This window comes from Emys orbicularis, chromosome 17 (genome assembly GCF_028017835.1).
Source record: "Emys orbicularis isolate rEmyOrb1 chromosome 17, rEmyOrb1.hap1, whole genome shotgun sequence".
Taxonomy (NCBI): domain Eukaryota; kingdom Metazoa; phylum Chordata; order Testudines; family Emydidae; genus Emys; species Emys orbicularis.
Genome location: NC_088699.1, coordinates 3,259,009 through 3,273,892, shown reverse-complemented (window position 1 = coordinate 3,273,892; position 14,884 = coordinate 3,259,009). Strand labels below are relative to the sequence as shown.

Genomic DNA, 14,884 nt, shown 5'->3' with positions numbered 1-14,884 from the left:
TGAGCTAATTCACTGAAAAAGACAAAACCAAATTTGCTTAAGAATCCTCTTTTCGGCTGAGGTTTTTGATGTTAAAATATAGCAAAACCCTTTAGTATTTTTCTTCTGCCTTGATTAGATTAAACTACCTATTTGTTTGTTGCTGATTCTAAAAAAGTGACTCTTTGGGCACATCCGCTGTTCCTCATTAGCTAAAAACATTACACATCCTCCAATAGGATGGAATGCTGCCTCCCGGGAACTTGAGTACCTTTCATGTGACATGTTACTTTGTGGACTTGTGTGCACTGATCCTAACTAGGAAAGGACTTGAATAGACTAGTTTCAAAGTAGCAGCCGTGTTAGACTGTATCCGCAAAAAGAACAGGAGTACTTGTGGCACCTTAGAGACTAACAAATTTATTAGAGCATAAGCTTTCGTGGGCTACAGCCCACTTCCTCGGATGCATATAGAGTGAAACATATATTGAGGAGACATATATACACACATACAGAGAGCATGAACAGGTGGGAGTTGTCTTACCAACTCTGAGAGGCCAATTAAGTAAGAGAAAAAAACTTTTGAAGTGATAATCAAGATAGCTCAGTACAGACAGTTTGATAAGAAGTGTGAGAATACTTAAGTATTTGAAGTGATAATCAAGATAGCTCAGTACAGACAGTTTGATAAGAAGTGTGAGAATACTTAAGTATTCTCACACTTCTTATCAAACTGTCTGTACTGACAGGTTTCAGAGTAGCAGCCGTGTTAGTCTGTATCCGCAAAAAGAACAGGAGTACTTGTGGCACCTTAGAGACTAACAAATTTATTAGAGCATAAGCTTTCGTGGGCTACAAGTGGGTTGTAGCCCACGAAAGCTTATGCTCTAATAAATTTGTTAGTCTCTAAGGTGCCACAAGTACTCCTGTTCTTTTTGTCTGTACTGAGCTATCTTGATTATCACTTCAAAAGTTTTTTTCTCTTACTTAATTGGCCTCTCAGAGTTGGTAAGACAACTCCCACCTGTTCATGCTCTCTGTGTGTGTGTATATATGTCTCCTCAATATGTGTTTCACTCTATATGCATCCGAGGAAGTGGGCTGTAGCCCACGAAAGCTTATGCTCTAATAAATTTGTTAGTCTCTAAGGTGCCACAAGTACTCCTGTTCTTTTTGCGGATACAGACTAACACGGCTGCTACTCTGAGACTTGAAGGTGTCAGTTTTGCAACAAAAAAACTTCAAAAACAGACTCCAAAGAGAGACTGCTGAACTTGAATTAATATGCAAATTAGACACAATTAATTTAGGCCTAAACAGAGACTGGGAATGGTTGGGTCATTACACTAATTGAATTTTTTTCCCCCCATGTTAAGTTCTCCTCACACCTTCTATGGGTCATCTCGATTATCACTTCAAAGTTTTTTCTTCTGCTGCTACTGATAGCTCATCTCAATTGATTGGCCTCTTACAATTGGTATGCGTACTTCCACCTTTTCATGTTCTCTGTATGTATAAATATCTTCTGTCTGTGTGTTTCACTCTATGCATCTGAAGAAGTGAGCTGCAGCCCACGAAAGCTTATGCTGAAATAAATTTGTTAGTCTCTAAGGTGCCACAAGTACTCCTGTTCTTTTTGAATAGACTTGATACTCTATAGGTGGATATGCAAGGTGCAGGTTATCCAAGAAACTGTAAGCATCTTTCAAATCAGATTAGCAAGGATAATCACAGGAAGGAAGAAACATCTCTCTAAAATCTTACCAAAGTTTCCAGAAATAGTCCACATACTCTCATCTGTTAGAATTACTTAATTGAGTCCAACTCAAGGGTGCGGGGGAAGAATTTTATAAACTTCAGATACTTAGTTTTTGTTACTGTTGTGACAGTCATGCAAATAGAAACATTCTCAGAGAAACTTTCTCTATGTCAAACAAGTAACATAGGTTCTGGATCTTAAGTCCAATACTAACAGGTAAAGAATGCTTGTAATGCAACTGCAAAGTACTTAGTTTTTAAAAGGGACTGCGACTTACTCTGTGTCTTGTAAAAACACAATGTAGATGTGTTTTGTAATAGAAAAATGGAATAATTACCTCAACTAATCAGAAACTGTACCTTAAAAGGAGGAGACAGTTTCTTACAACGGTCAGTGCTTCTGCTTCTAAAATCATCACAAACAGAACAATAAAGTTTTGTGGTTCTGAGAGTCTGCCTACCAGTTTCCTTAGCATGAGCATCAAAGACATCTGTGTGTCAGGTTGGTGGTTCTGTTGGCAATGATTTTAGAAGTAGGAGCACTGACTGTCAGAAACTTTGAGGAATTTCTCCACTGAATGCATGTTTTACTTCCATCTTTGTTCAGGATGGGCAAGAAGGATCATTTGAGAAATGGAAGGTGGAGAACTCCTGGGGTGAAGATCGTGGTATTAAAGGTAACATAAATCATAGCAATCACATGACTACATTGCCGAACTCCATATATGGAAATAAAGAACTGGAAGGGAAAAGGGCCTTGTGGTGGTAGGCACTTCATAGATGTCAGTTGAGGCAAAAGATTACCAGCAGTAAGTGTGCACCAAGTGAGATCCTACACCATAATACTTGTAGGAAGAGAAGCAGTAATCTTAGTGTAGTCATGTTTTCTTCAAAACTCATGTCCCACAGAGTTAGTTGTAGAATAATATAGTCTACCTCAGTCTCCAGTGGTCTAGGAGCTTAGAACAATGGTCTTCAAACTGTGGACCCTGGGGGGTTTGCAGACTGTGTCTAAGATTTCCAAAGGGGTCTGCTCCTTCATTTGAATTTTTTTAGGGGTCTGCAAATGAAGAAAAATGTTGAAAACCACTAGCTTAGAAGCATAATTCTGAACTTGGATCCCTGCCTGGTAGCATCGTGTGCTACCTGTTCGGCTGAATGCTGCCTCGTGAAATGGCAATGAATGTCCATATTTATTTCCCATAGGAGCGATTAGGTGGCTGCCATTCCAATTGTACTTGTTTGTGGAATCAGTTGAGGTAGGGCAGAAGAATATGCTTTGACTTTTACTGAAGTTTCAGATTTGATTTTTCAGAATGTGGGGATTACACAGGATGGATCCCAATTACAAGCTCGCTGTAAAATCCTGGCTCACTGGAAAAATCTTGTCAGACTGAAACATGGAGGCTGAGTCACACTAGAGTTCACTGTCCTCTAGGGCACAGGCTAAGGTGATGCTTAAGGTAGATTAAGGAACTCCTCCTGCAGTTACTGCCAATATCTGCAATTTGGCAACAGAAGAGGTGCAAGGGGCAGTGTAATTACCGAAGATAAGCAGACAAGTAGATGCCTACAATATGTTCGCTCTGCAAGCCAGAGAAAGAAAAGGAGTAGCTAGGCTGGGCGTTGTGGGCTTCCTCAGCCATCTCCCTGAAGCAAGAATCAGGAATTTATTTTAAAATCCTCAAATGGGAAAGTAAGATGTAACTATACAATGGAACCAGCTTATAGTGAACTTGGAAGTATTCCTGTTCCATTCATAGTGAAGTGAATCGAAATCCTGAATTGTTGTGATGTATTAAAGTGCCAGCTGCAATTCATGTTCTGGTGCAACCTTGGCTTTGCTGTGTCAGTGGAACAAATGACTTCATTATAAGCAACCACCAGAAACAGTAAAGATGGAGACTGAAGATTCCAGTTGTTCTCTTTCCATTGTTTGTGACCTGTCTTCAAAAGAGTCTGCTGCCCACAGCCTCTGAGAGGGGATTAGATAGCATGGACTGTACAGGACGTACTATATTGAACTTCCTCAGAAGAGTAGTCTTGGGGTTATACCAAATCCAGGAGTTCCGGAGACCTACCTTCTATTCCTGACTCTGCTACAGGTTTCCTGTGTGATTTGGGCTAGTCACTTAATTTCTGTACTTCAGTTTTCCCATCAGTAGACCATAGATAAGAGAGATCTTGCATACTGCAAGGCCTCATTTAATGTTTGTAAAGCATTTTGAGACCCCATATGTGAGGATAAATACAAGTGCGCAGTCTGCTTTATCAGAGGGATGTCTTGGCCTTGTCTTGTAACTATTTTAGCAATTTGATAGCGCAAATCTTTTAATCTCCACATGAAAAATATTATGAATGGATGTTGGCTGACTTCTACCACCAAACTCAGTGGCCCAAATTTTGTGTAAACAAATTTTAAGTGCTAGTAATATTTCTCTTAATCAACAGATCACTGGCTCCTTCCCCTCCAGCTTGATTGATTTCTAATTGTTGTTGCATTATATAAATACTTCTTGGAATGACTATGATGAATTTGAGGCAGCAATAAAACTCAGTTTGGTGCCCTGCAGGGCTGAGTGGTTTATTGGTGGTTTCCTGTAGACAGTTTTGTTTTCCTTTGTAGTGATGCCAAACTATGGCTGAGTATATTGATATGCTGTGGAGAGGGCAGGACCTCTCAAACATCTGTATGACTTGCCAAGAGGAATTTCAGGAAATATGCACGTTTGCCTATCCGTTTACTTCTCCTAGTTGACGGCAATGAAGCATGACAACCAATACAATACACACGAGAGATTAGAGGTATTCTTTAAAAAGTTGCTTGTTCAGCTCATGTCTAATAAGTAAATCCTAGTTCTAGTTTAAAGTTATGATCGGTAGTTGGAGTCTTAAAAAAATTTGTGAAAAGGATGATAAAAAAGTCTTAAAAGATTTTTTAAAAAATTAGCTAAATAGATGATTGCTTTGTAATAACCTCCTTGTACATTCATAGCTTAAGGCCAGAAGGGACCATAGATCTAGTCTGACCTACTGTATAGCACAGGCCTTTAAATTTCACCCAGGCAACCCTGTATTGAGCCCAATAACTTGTTTTAAAACACATCTTACAGAAAGGCATCCAGTCTTGATTTGAAAACAGAGAGAGAGAGAATCCACCACTTCCCTTGGTAGTTTGTGCCTACTGCCATGCAATCCTGCACTCATTGCCACCTTCGCTAACACAGTAGAGCATGGACCACAAGCACTAGAGTTGTGAAATCAAAATGTGCTCTTATGAAGTCTTCCCTTCCTCCTAATTCTGTCCCTTCCTCCTCCCAGTACCATATGCCACATTGTGGTGGTGTTTTAGGATTGCTTGGGAACATTGGGCTGCAAACACTGGTTATGAAAGGGTTGTCCATCCATTGTGAGGGGGACACTGATTTGTAGTAATATTGCTTTTGCCCAGCTATAAGAGAATCTTATTTTAAAAAAGATACGGTCATAACTAATTGAAAAACAAAGGTGTACAAATTCTGGATCAGTTAATGAAATCTGCCATTCTTAGTAAGCCCATGGTCTCTTCAAACCCCCCCCCCATTCCACCCATAAGTGCTCCATACCTTCTCCCCCCAAACAACCATAAATGTCACCTGCCTAACATTTAAGTGCAACCTACAATGGCGAACGAGTGCATTCAGCCCAGAATACATGAATAGCTTTATAGCAACAAACCAGTGCCTGCTCCCCTATATTCCTAATGAACCCTACTTCAACAAAAACCAGCGTGCTACCCAGTACTCATAAGGGTTGATAGCCAAAGATGATCCACGTTAAGGGGTTTGTTCTCAAATCCTTCTGCATGGGCCTGGTCTAGATTAGTTTGTCGAATGCCCATCCAGTCTGAAATGTATTACCTTTTGCAAAATAATAAAAGTACAGCATTACTGTCTGACAAGTTTGTGTTTGGGAGGAAGAGGGTCTCTTTGCTGTTCTGTGTAGTTTATCTTTTGCTGCAAAATACGTAATTCTCCCATCTGAAAATAAGCTAACATTTTTGTTCTGAAATAGCCAGAATTCCAGAGATTATGCAAAGGAAATCTTTTAAAGAGAGCCAATAGATAAACTAGGAACAGCTGTGCAGGACCAAATTAGGCATTGGTCACTTCCAAGAAATCTCTTAGCACACGCTTATCTCAAAAATCCTTTATCCTTTTTTAAATAGAAAGGAAAGATGAATGCAATCTAACTTAATTGGCACGTTTTACGGTGAGACTTTCTGATTATAGCGTCCTGCTTATTATCTAGCTCTCTTTACCAGAGTTGTCTCATCTGTAGGATCTCACCAAGCTGCAGCTGATATTATTCAAATAATAATGCTTCTACAGAGACATAAAAGTTACGTTTAGCTTTCATGTGGTAAGTCTACAGCACTCATTTCAGATGCTGTTTCTTTCTTTTGCTAACTTTTGTCTAGTGAAATTTATTATTCTGGAAATGAGGGACTGACCCTATGCCTGGTTCCGGTCACTGTTATGAGCAGATATTGTGCAAGGTAATGCAACTCTAGCAGTGGACATCTACCTTAATCGCAAAAGCTTTTTATTCCAACTCTGGGTCCATATTAAGCTATGCTAAAAATCTGACCTACAGGTTCCCCAGTCTTGAGCTGTAGCATTCCCTGGACAGGGACTTGACAGGCAGATAACTATATCAAAGGCATTCTGGTTTTGTGATGGGGATTAATGCCTAGTCACTCTCACAAGCCTTAGCATGGCTGAAAATTCCCAGTGTGCCTGGGGGTCTTTCACCCCATAATAGAGTATATTTAGAACAAGTTCTTTGATTTTATTCTTGTGGAGTCAAAAACAGACAGTTCTTTGAGTTTAATTTCAGAGAACACCATGTGGCCTTACATTTTAAGCTATTGATGTAATCTTTCTGGTTACATGAAAAATTCACTAACATTTCAAATATTCCTGGTAGGTGCCTGTTTTGCTACTGCTTCTTCATATGCAGCAGCTTGTCTGTCCTGACACAGCTATTTAAATTCAAAGTACAATACTCATGTTTTCCAACAAAAATCCGATAGAAGTCTTAATAGAAAATTGACTGTGAAACTAGACTGAAACACTCAACTTTACAATGTTGACGAGCCGTGTGGGTCCATCCATTAGAACAGATGCACTTGGGAATATTGCAGCATGTAAAGAAACTGTCAACACCGAAGAGTTAATATTGAACCTCTAGCTTCCTTCCCATGCACAAACTAATAGATCTAGTATTTGATTAGCAAGCATTACTTTCTATAGCTTTTTTTTGGTATGCTTATGTCATAGCACATGCTCATTAACAAGATATGGGTTGCATTCAGAATCCAAGCCGATACAGCAACCACTGTCATTGACCATATCTTGAAAGTGTAGGGTCTAGTGAATGGCACTCAGTTGTTCTTCATGAGAATTTGTTTTATGAGAGGCTCTAGGTACTTGGCTTGTTATGTTGGGTGCCATTAATCTGGTTGTGGAGGAATGCTTCTAGGAAAAAAACCTAGAAGTGCCCCCACTTGTCCTCCTTTACAAATACTTAGCATGGAATTCATTGGGACTTAGCTCCTTTTGCTGGTATATCTTTGTTAAGGTAATGAGTCATTTCTCTCCCAAAGTGTGGTATAAAGACATCATGTACAGTTGAACTTGCGGAGTATATGCATTCTTTGGGGACAATGTAGAACAGTGTAAGGGAAAAGATGAATAAGACTACTGTAGAGTTAATGGTGTTCAGGTCAGTTATTAGCAACTTTGCACTTGCCTTTTGCCTATCCAGAAGAAGGTTTGAATGTGGCTTTGAAGTGAAATAAATTTAATTGGTCTGAGTGCTTAGAAGGCAAAGTTCCTTATTTCAAACCCTTCATGTAGGATAGACCCATTTAAGTCCAAAAGGCAGCCATTACTCATGAGGAGTACACATTTTAAGTGGAGAAGGGTTACGGTTAAAGTGTGTTGGTGGAGCTGTGCAAATGGACACCAGGCTGGAACGTTGGTGGGAGCTCCCAGAGGAGGACTGCGGTACCTGGACAGGTCTGTGTAGGAAGAGCCTCTGCTATTCCTGGCTCTCCCCATTTGTTTCCTTCACAAGAGTATTAAAATCCAAAGTCAACCAACAGTAACTGCTGTAACTACATAAGATGACAACGTATAGCACTTCACACTTTCAGAGTTTAAAAATAACAAGCTGAAAGCTAACCAGATTACTCCTCTTGCTCAAGATTTACTCTGTGGAGCTTGTCTGCCAGCATTGCAGCTTAAACTGCTTTTTTATAAGCAGCAACACCCATTTACTGCCTCAAATATCACTTTATTACAAACATGAACTCCTTTTGCATCAATGAGTTCTTCTGTGTGTATTTCATAGGAGCTCAACTGTTCCTTTAGAATTCCAAAACAGGTTGTTGTCTTATTGTAAAGTGTTGCACTGTTTTGTACAGGGGATGTAAATCTGTTTCCATGTTCCTGACATGAACATGTGCACACGCCACATACATGTGAACACAACATCCTTTGGGATGGGTTACTGTCATTCATCTGCTCTCTTTCATAAGATGCAATCTTTCTTTAGTCTTGCTTATTGTCTGTTTGTGTTTTAGGTCAGGGAAATTTCCTTATACTTTTAAATGTTCCATCAGACCTAGCTGGTTTGAGCTGGTAAACCCTAGGACAGTTTTCTCATCTGTGGGCCACAACAACCTTCCCTTTAGCCGAGAGCAACTAGACATGTTCCTCTAGAGCCTATCAGCTCTTCTTTGGGCATTGACCATAAGAGATTACTTGAGAGCAGCATGGTGCTTCATCCCCAGCTGTGCCTTTTCAGCATTCAGCCCCTGCTGGCCCAGGGAGTTTGGGATTTGAACTCTGATACCCTAGCACACTTGCTAGACTGCTGAGTGAGCCTGGCAGCGAGCTTTGTATCTTCTGTCTCAGGAAGGATTTGGGCAGCACCACCTCACCGCATGTCCCTGTAAAGCTGTACATGGATAAACCCAATACAGAGCACCAGGGTCCATCACTAGGGAAGAGTCCAAGGAGTACATTACACTTGGCACATAACATTTGAGACCCAGTTGGAGGTTTGGGATAAAAACAGGCCCCAACTTCACTGTTTCTTGAGCAGGACGTCAAAGGCTACCTACCGCTTGAAACAATACAGCAGAGATTCGGCTTTCAGGCCATGAGGAGGCTGAAGTTATAGTGGGATATAGAAACTACTGGCATTCCCCCATGTGCACCCCTTCCTTTGGACCCATATTATCCAGTTGGGTCCCTTTACACAGCTGGTGTGGTGGGATACCTGACAGCCCACCAGTCTTCCTAGATTTGCCTAATCCTGGAAGTGAAGGCTGGATCAAAGAGGGGCCTTCACACTATGTAGCTGCTGAAGGTGGGGAGCAATTTAAACACATCTGCTATTACGTGTGCGTGACCTGGGAGCAGAACCATCACTAGGGTGCTTGTAGTGGGGAAAGGGAAGCCTGTGGAACAGTGAACGTCGCCTCTCCTAAATATTCACTAATTACATGATTCTCTTGTAACACTCTTGTTTTCTTGGAATCCCTTTAGTTTTTCCCAAGGAACGAATGCAATTGCTGACAAATATTGCGTTGGGTTTTTTTTTTTTTTTTTTGGTTTTTTTTGAATAAGACAAACTTCCTTCCAGCAAAACTTTCCATTCTATATTTTATTGGTCACTTTATCAGCCTTGCAGATGAGTTTAATAACTCTGCTCACTCTGTGTCTTGGGGAATCAGTACAGTGTTAACTCTGAACCCAGCATCTCCAATCAGACATCTTTTTAAAACCAAGGAGGAGGTCTCCAAAGGTGAACGTCGAATGAACATTGAATCATGTTATCCCATCTGTTTGACGGGGTCTCAGTCTACTTTGGCACGAAGAGAAGCCTTTCTTACTGTACGTCTCCAGCTAGCAGCCATGTAAACAGTTGTTAATTTGTCATCCCTTTTGGCTCTCTCCTCTCCTCCTTTTATTCCTAGCATCTTTACTACAGCCTCATTCTTTCTCTATCCTAGGAACTTGACTGTAATGTCTGAGCACTTGGGAACCTTTGTGTTTATTCTCACGCTCCTGGGAGGTATGGCAGTCCTGTTAGCCCATTGTATAGATGGGGAACTAAGGCACAGAGGCGCTAAGTGGCTTATCCACTTTCACACAGGAAGTCTGGCAGAGCAGGGACTTTAGCCTGGGTCTCCCAAGTTCTAGTCTAGTGCCCGAACCACTGGACCAACCTTGTTTGGCTCTTCCTAATAATGCTCCCTTCATTAGGCTTTTCTTGGGGGAAGAAGTGAGAAACATGGAGCAGCTTTCTGCTAGGGTAGTACCTGAGAACTAAATGTCCTACTGTACTTATTGGGCAGTCATCTGTTAGGCCCTGGTGAGCCTCTTGTCCGAACACGAAGATACTATGCCAGAATCTGTTTTTTCTCTCTCTCTCTCTCTCTCTCTCTCTCTCTCTCTCTCTCTCTCTCATATAAACAGACATGGCTAGAGTAGAAACACTAGACTGATGGGTGGATGGGGCTTCACTACTGCCTTCTGCCCTGAAATACAATCAAAACTCACTATCCTCTGCTTATCCCTCTTAGCTGGAATGCAGGGCCTGGGGTTCTGTTTGGACAGGATGTGGAGATGGGGTGTATATATTGTTTCCCTTGAGGCATGGGAATAATTCCATTTAATGAAGAAAATTATGGCTTTCTATGTGACCCTGGCTACAGGCCTTCTCAAGCAACAGTGACCATCCCTGTTCGCATGTTCTGAAGTTTTACTTGGCACTTCCTCCTTGTTCAGACGCTGCAATCCCAATCCGTACAGTCCAGCTCCGACATGCAGAATGTCAACAGCCACAGAGGCAGGGAGTTCATTATCCTCGCAGGGTGCAATTACTTGTTGGCTGTCAGGAGTGAGAGGTTTTTTGTGTCCCAAGAGCTCATATCCTGAAGAAAGAGAACAATCAAGGCAGCTTCCCTTGGCAGTACCTCCAAACCGGCTTCTAGCTCACATTACAATTGATAGGCTTTTTAATTTATGGGAATTCAATCTGATCTCTTGCTTTAGAAACAAGATGGTGTAGATAGATGCACTTATTGTCCATATTCTTTGGGCATTTTCTTGTTTCATTTGATTGTGTGGTGATATTGTTATAGGGACATGAGGAACTTTATTACACAAAGCTTCATCTGTCTTCTATCAAATATAGCCTCCCTCTCCCTGACAGTGCACTTTCTCAATTCATGCTGAATTCCCTGGAATGGGGTGGTGTGTAATGTCTGAAATCATTTGTTTGTTTCAGAGAGCAGGATTATGCTGAAAGCCAAGATGTTTTAGATGTAGGATTTTCTTCTTTATACAGGTAGAAGGCTCTTGCATTAAGATTCCCAGCCAGAGCCTCCTAGAGTGGGAATGGTGTAAACATGAGGTGCAGTTTATCCTTAAGATTTATTTCAGCCAGAGGGTGTCTCAGTGGCTTTGTGTTTGAGGGAAGAAATTAGCATCTAATATGGACACACACATTCTCTCCATCTCCTGAAACGGAGTTCTGGACAAGGAAGCCCAGATAACTGGAGTGGTTAATAAGCATGGATAAAGCAGTCTGAAGTTTAGCCTAAGCAATCTGGAATGTATCTAGTGTATTGTAATTCAGCTAAATATGCATATTCTTGATGTCCTTTAAAACAGCAACACGTGACTGAGCGATTATAAAGTGAGCCTCCCCTATTCAGAGGGTCTGCCTTTTGTATGAGGATGATCTATGCCCCAGGACTGCTGTTTGTTGCCCAGATTAGAAATCCTTTTGTTCTGGCTCAGACCCTCTTATTCAGTACAGATGGTCTCTTCCTTGCACAAAGGTGCCTGTATTTGCAAAGCTGTTTTCAGGATTTCCTGCCCAAGACACTCTTGTCAAACTTTCTTCCTATTTAGGCTTGTTGCTCCAAGTCTCTGTTGTAGCTAAAATCTATTTAACCAGGTAGTTCATAATAACTAAAAACAGAAAATGTAAGTCTCCAAGACTTTGTCATGAAAGTTGCTGTGAAAATATGATTGCTATTTATGATTGACAGTATGAAGTTGTCAGACATGATACAATTTTGCATAAGATCCATGCCTCCCCATATCATTAATGTTCTTTGTTAGTAACATACTTTGTTTTTTATCTCCAGGTTACCTGATCATGTCTGATGACTGGTTTTCGGAGTATGTGTACGAAGTGGTGGTGGATAAGAAACATGTGCCAGAAGACATCTTAGCAGTGATGCAGCAGGAACCCATTGTCTTGCCAGCATGGGACCCCATGGGTGCATTAGCCAAGTGAACTGCACAGTACTTGCCTCCTAATGATCAACCAGAAGTAGATGTGATAGAGAATCCCAGAGATTGGAAGCCATAGCCAGATGATGAGACCAAGCACACAGCTTGATCCATAATCTTTAAATGTATGTGAAGAATCTTTTTGGGAAATAGCGCTTTACTGAATGGCTGAATAAAAAAGCTGTCAGGCTATTCTGTGTGCGCGCACACACAAAATTTACCCACCTCATCATGATACTGTATAATAAGTGCTTTCAATGTCCGTTTAGGTTTTTACCTTTTTTAATAATGAACATAACTCTGTAAAACAACTGTTTTGACCAGTGCTTTCCATAGGAGAGGGGGTTGTAGATGGCCATATTTTAGGCTAATTAGCGGAGTGATATTAGGAAAAATACAGCAAAATGTTTATAAGAAGTCTTTCATGTTTTTATTTGTACTATAAAAGTGTCCAGATTCAGTATTGGCTTAATTTTGTTTCTAGGGAGCTATTCACATTTTTGGTTTTCTGCATAATAGGAGTTGGTCTTAAGGAGGTAGGTCTACAGAGATGGTTCCATTTTCTTCTAGTAATTTTTCCAAAACTGTTTCCTATTCCAGCAGCATTGAGCCTTTGTACCTAGCCTGACTTGCTTTCTGCTCTTCCCTATCAAAGTATGACGGACTGATTCTGGTGTGTGTCAATCTGTACTCACAGGAGCGTTATTTTTCAATAAGATTAGCAAGGACAACTATAATAAATATGATCACAGGCAAAGTTAAAGAATATGGTGCTCTAGCACAGTGGTCTCCAAACTTTTTTGATCGCGCACCCCTATCAGTAAAAAATTGAGCACGCACCCATGGCCGAAGCGCAAAAAAAAAAAAAAGCCACCCGAACTGCCAAAGCGGCGCTGCTCCTGCCACGCACCCCGAAGGATCCTCTTGTGCACCCCCTGGGGTGTGCGCATCCCACTTTGGAAACCACTGCTCTAGCAAAACTGGATTTTTAATTACTGCATTTTATTTGGACATCTTAAACTAGATGGTGCTATGACGCTTTTAAATAAAACACTTTCTGGAGTTAGGGGTAGAGCTGTTTTCTTTTATAAATTAGCTATATGTAACTTCACTGAATGGGAAAGATGCTAGTGACCCATAAACAACTCTTGGGGAGCCAAAACACAAGCAGTTCAACAAGCCATGTTGCTTTATCTTCTCCATAGTAGTCACAAAGGCCCTCCACCCACGCTGTGTACACATGAAGACATTCACACTACAGGCGCTTAAATACCAAGGTGATGAGCACAATGTAAATGCTTGGATCCAAATCAAGCCAAGCTGTTCAACTGCCTACCATGACCTCTGTCACGATGACTTGTGCTGTTCTGCATGGAGCCTTTACTCACTGGGGAAGGGAGAAAGGTGGGGTTGGACAAAATGAAGAGAATAGGGGCAGAAAAGAACAGTCCACTCACCTATTATAGGTAAAACAGTGCTGGCCTACGTACAAGCAACGAATGGGATTCTTGGGGTTCCAAATTCAGCTTCTGTAACTGACGTACTTTCATCAAAATATTTTTTTTCACCTCTAGTAAGGCCCATTAAAAATTCACGGTGTAAAGAGAAGCAAAAGACTTGGCTGCAAACAGAACTGCTTACAACCTTTCCTTCTGATAGTATTAGTTACCAACAGAAATTTGAAGCTAGAATATAAATATTCCAGTGCGTATGTTCCCAGATTTCAAACACACACTGCTTCGATTTCCTCCAGAATTACCTCTGGAAAAATGGATTATTGTCCTTGATTTCTACAAGAAAGATCTGTGGAAGCCTGCATTTTACAGCAGACATGAGGTGGTCTCTGTTGTGCTTCATGTTTATAAAGCACATTCATATGTGCTTGTCCAAACCCCGCCCATATAAAGAAGCACTAATGTACACATGCAAACTACCTTAACGGCGGCAAGTACGCAATTTGCTTGGGGTTGAATGTGATTCTGAAGTAGGCTAAGGCTCATGCATGGGCTTTTTCTTCCCAAAATTCAATAGCCTAGTCACTTAACGCTTTTTGCTTTTGATGGACGTTTACCACTCGATTATAGCCATCAAAGGGAGTTAACTTCTTTGGAGATACAGTGATAGTGTTTTTTGGCCTATGCTAGCTCTGATGATGGAGTTTGACAAGCTTAAACTGTGTTCAAGCCCATTTTTGTTTAATTTGGAATATTTTAAACTATTGTCCAGGGCATGCTTATCTCTGCTGTTCTTGCCCGGATGTTTCCTAGGACAGTTTATACAATAGCTTGGGTTCCCCCCCCCCCCCCTTTCAAAAAACACAGAACATTCTGATGGTTGAAACATGCTATGTAAAATGAAGCCAGTCTGGCAGATGCAGTATTCTATCTACACCCACTGCCCCTCTGAAATCTTTGAAAGGGGGATGGGAGAGAGAAATATATTCCAGTGTTTCCTCTGCTGTGATAACTCCAAGGGCTGTTAAATCAACAGCTTTCAGTAGCCTATGCCAATGTGTGTAAGGGTATATCTATGCTTCAAGATGGAAGTGTAATTTCTAGCTTGAGGAGATGCCTCTGTTAGCTCTGATCCAGCTACTGCACTAAAAATGAGGATAGCTGTGGAGGTAGGAGGGGCTAGCCTCCTGGAGTATGAACCTCTCCAAGCCATTGGGTGTCTACTCAGCACAGATACCCACTCAGAGCAGTGTTGTTACACCAGTGCTTAATCTGTAATGAAAGAGGTGCCGGGGCTCAAGCAATAGTTTTACATTTGTAACTGATACCGGG

At 41.1% G+C, this 14,884-nt stretch overlaps 1 protein-coding gene across 1 annotated transcript in view; it reads left to right on the top strand.

The window, feature by feature from the left end:
• BLMH (bleomycin hydrolase) overlaps window positions 1-13,152 on the top strand; it is a 32,350-nt gene extending 19,198 nt beyond the window's left edge. The window contains exons 11-12 of the mRNA XM_065418133.1: window positions 2,345-2,414; window positions 11,951-13,152. Coding sequence (XP_065274205.1) covers window positions 2,345-2,414; window positions 11,951-12,102 — 222 coding nt within the window. The 3' untranslated portion in view covers window positions 12,103-13,152. The remainder of the gene's footprint in view (window positions 1-2,344; window positions 2,415-11,950) is intronic.
• Window positions 13,153-14,884: the final 1,732 nt, after the last annotated feature.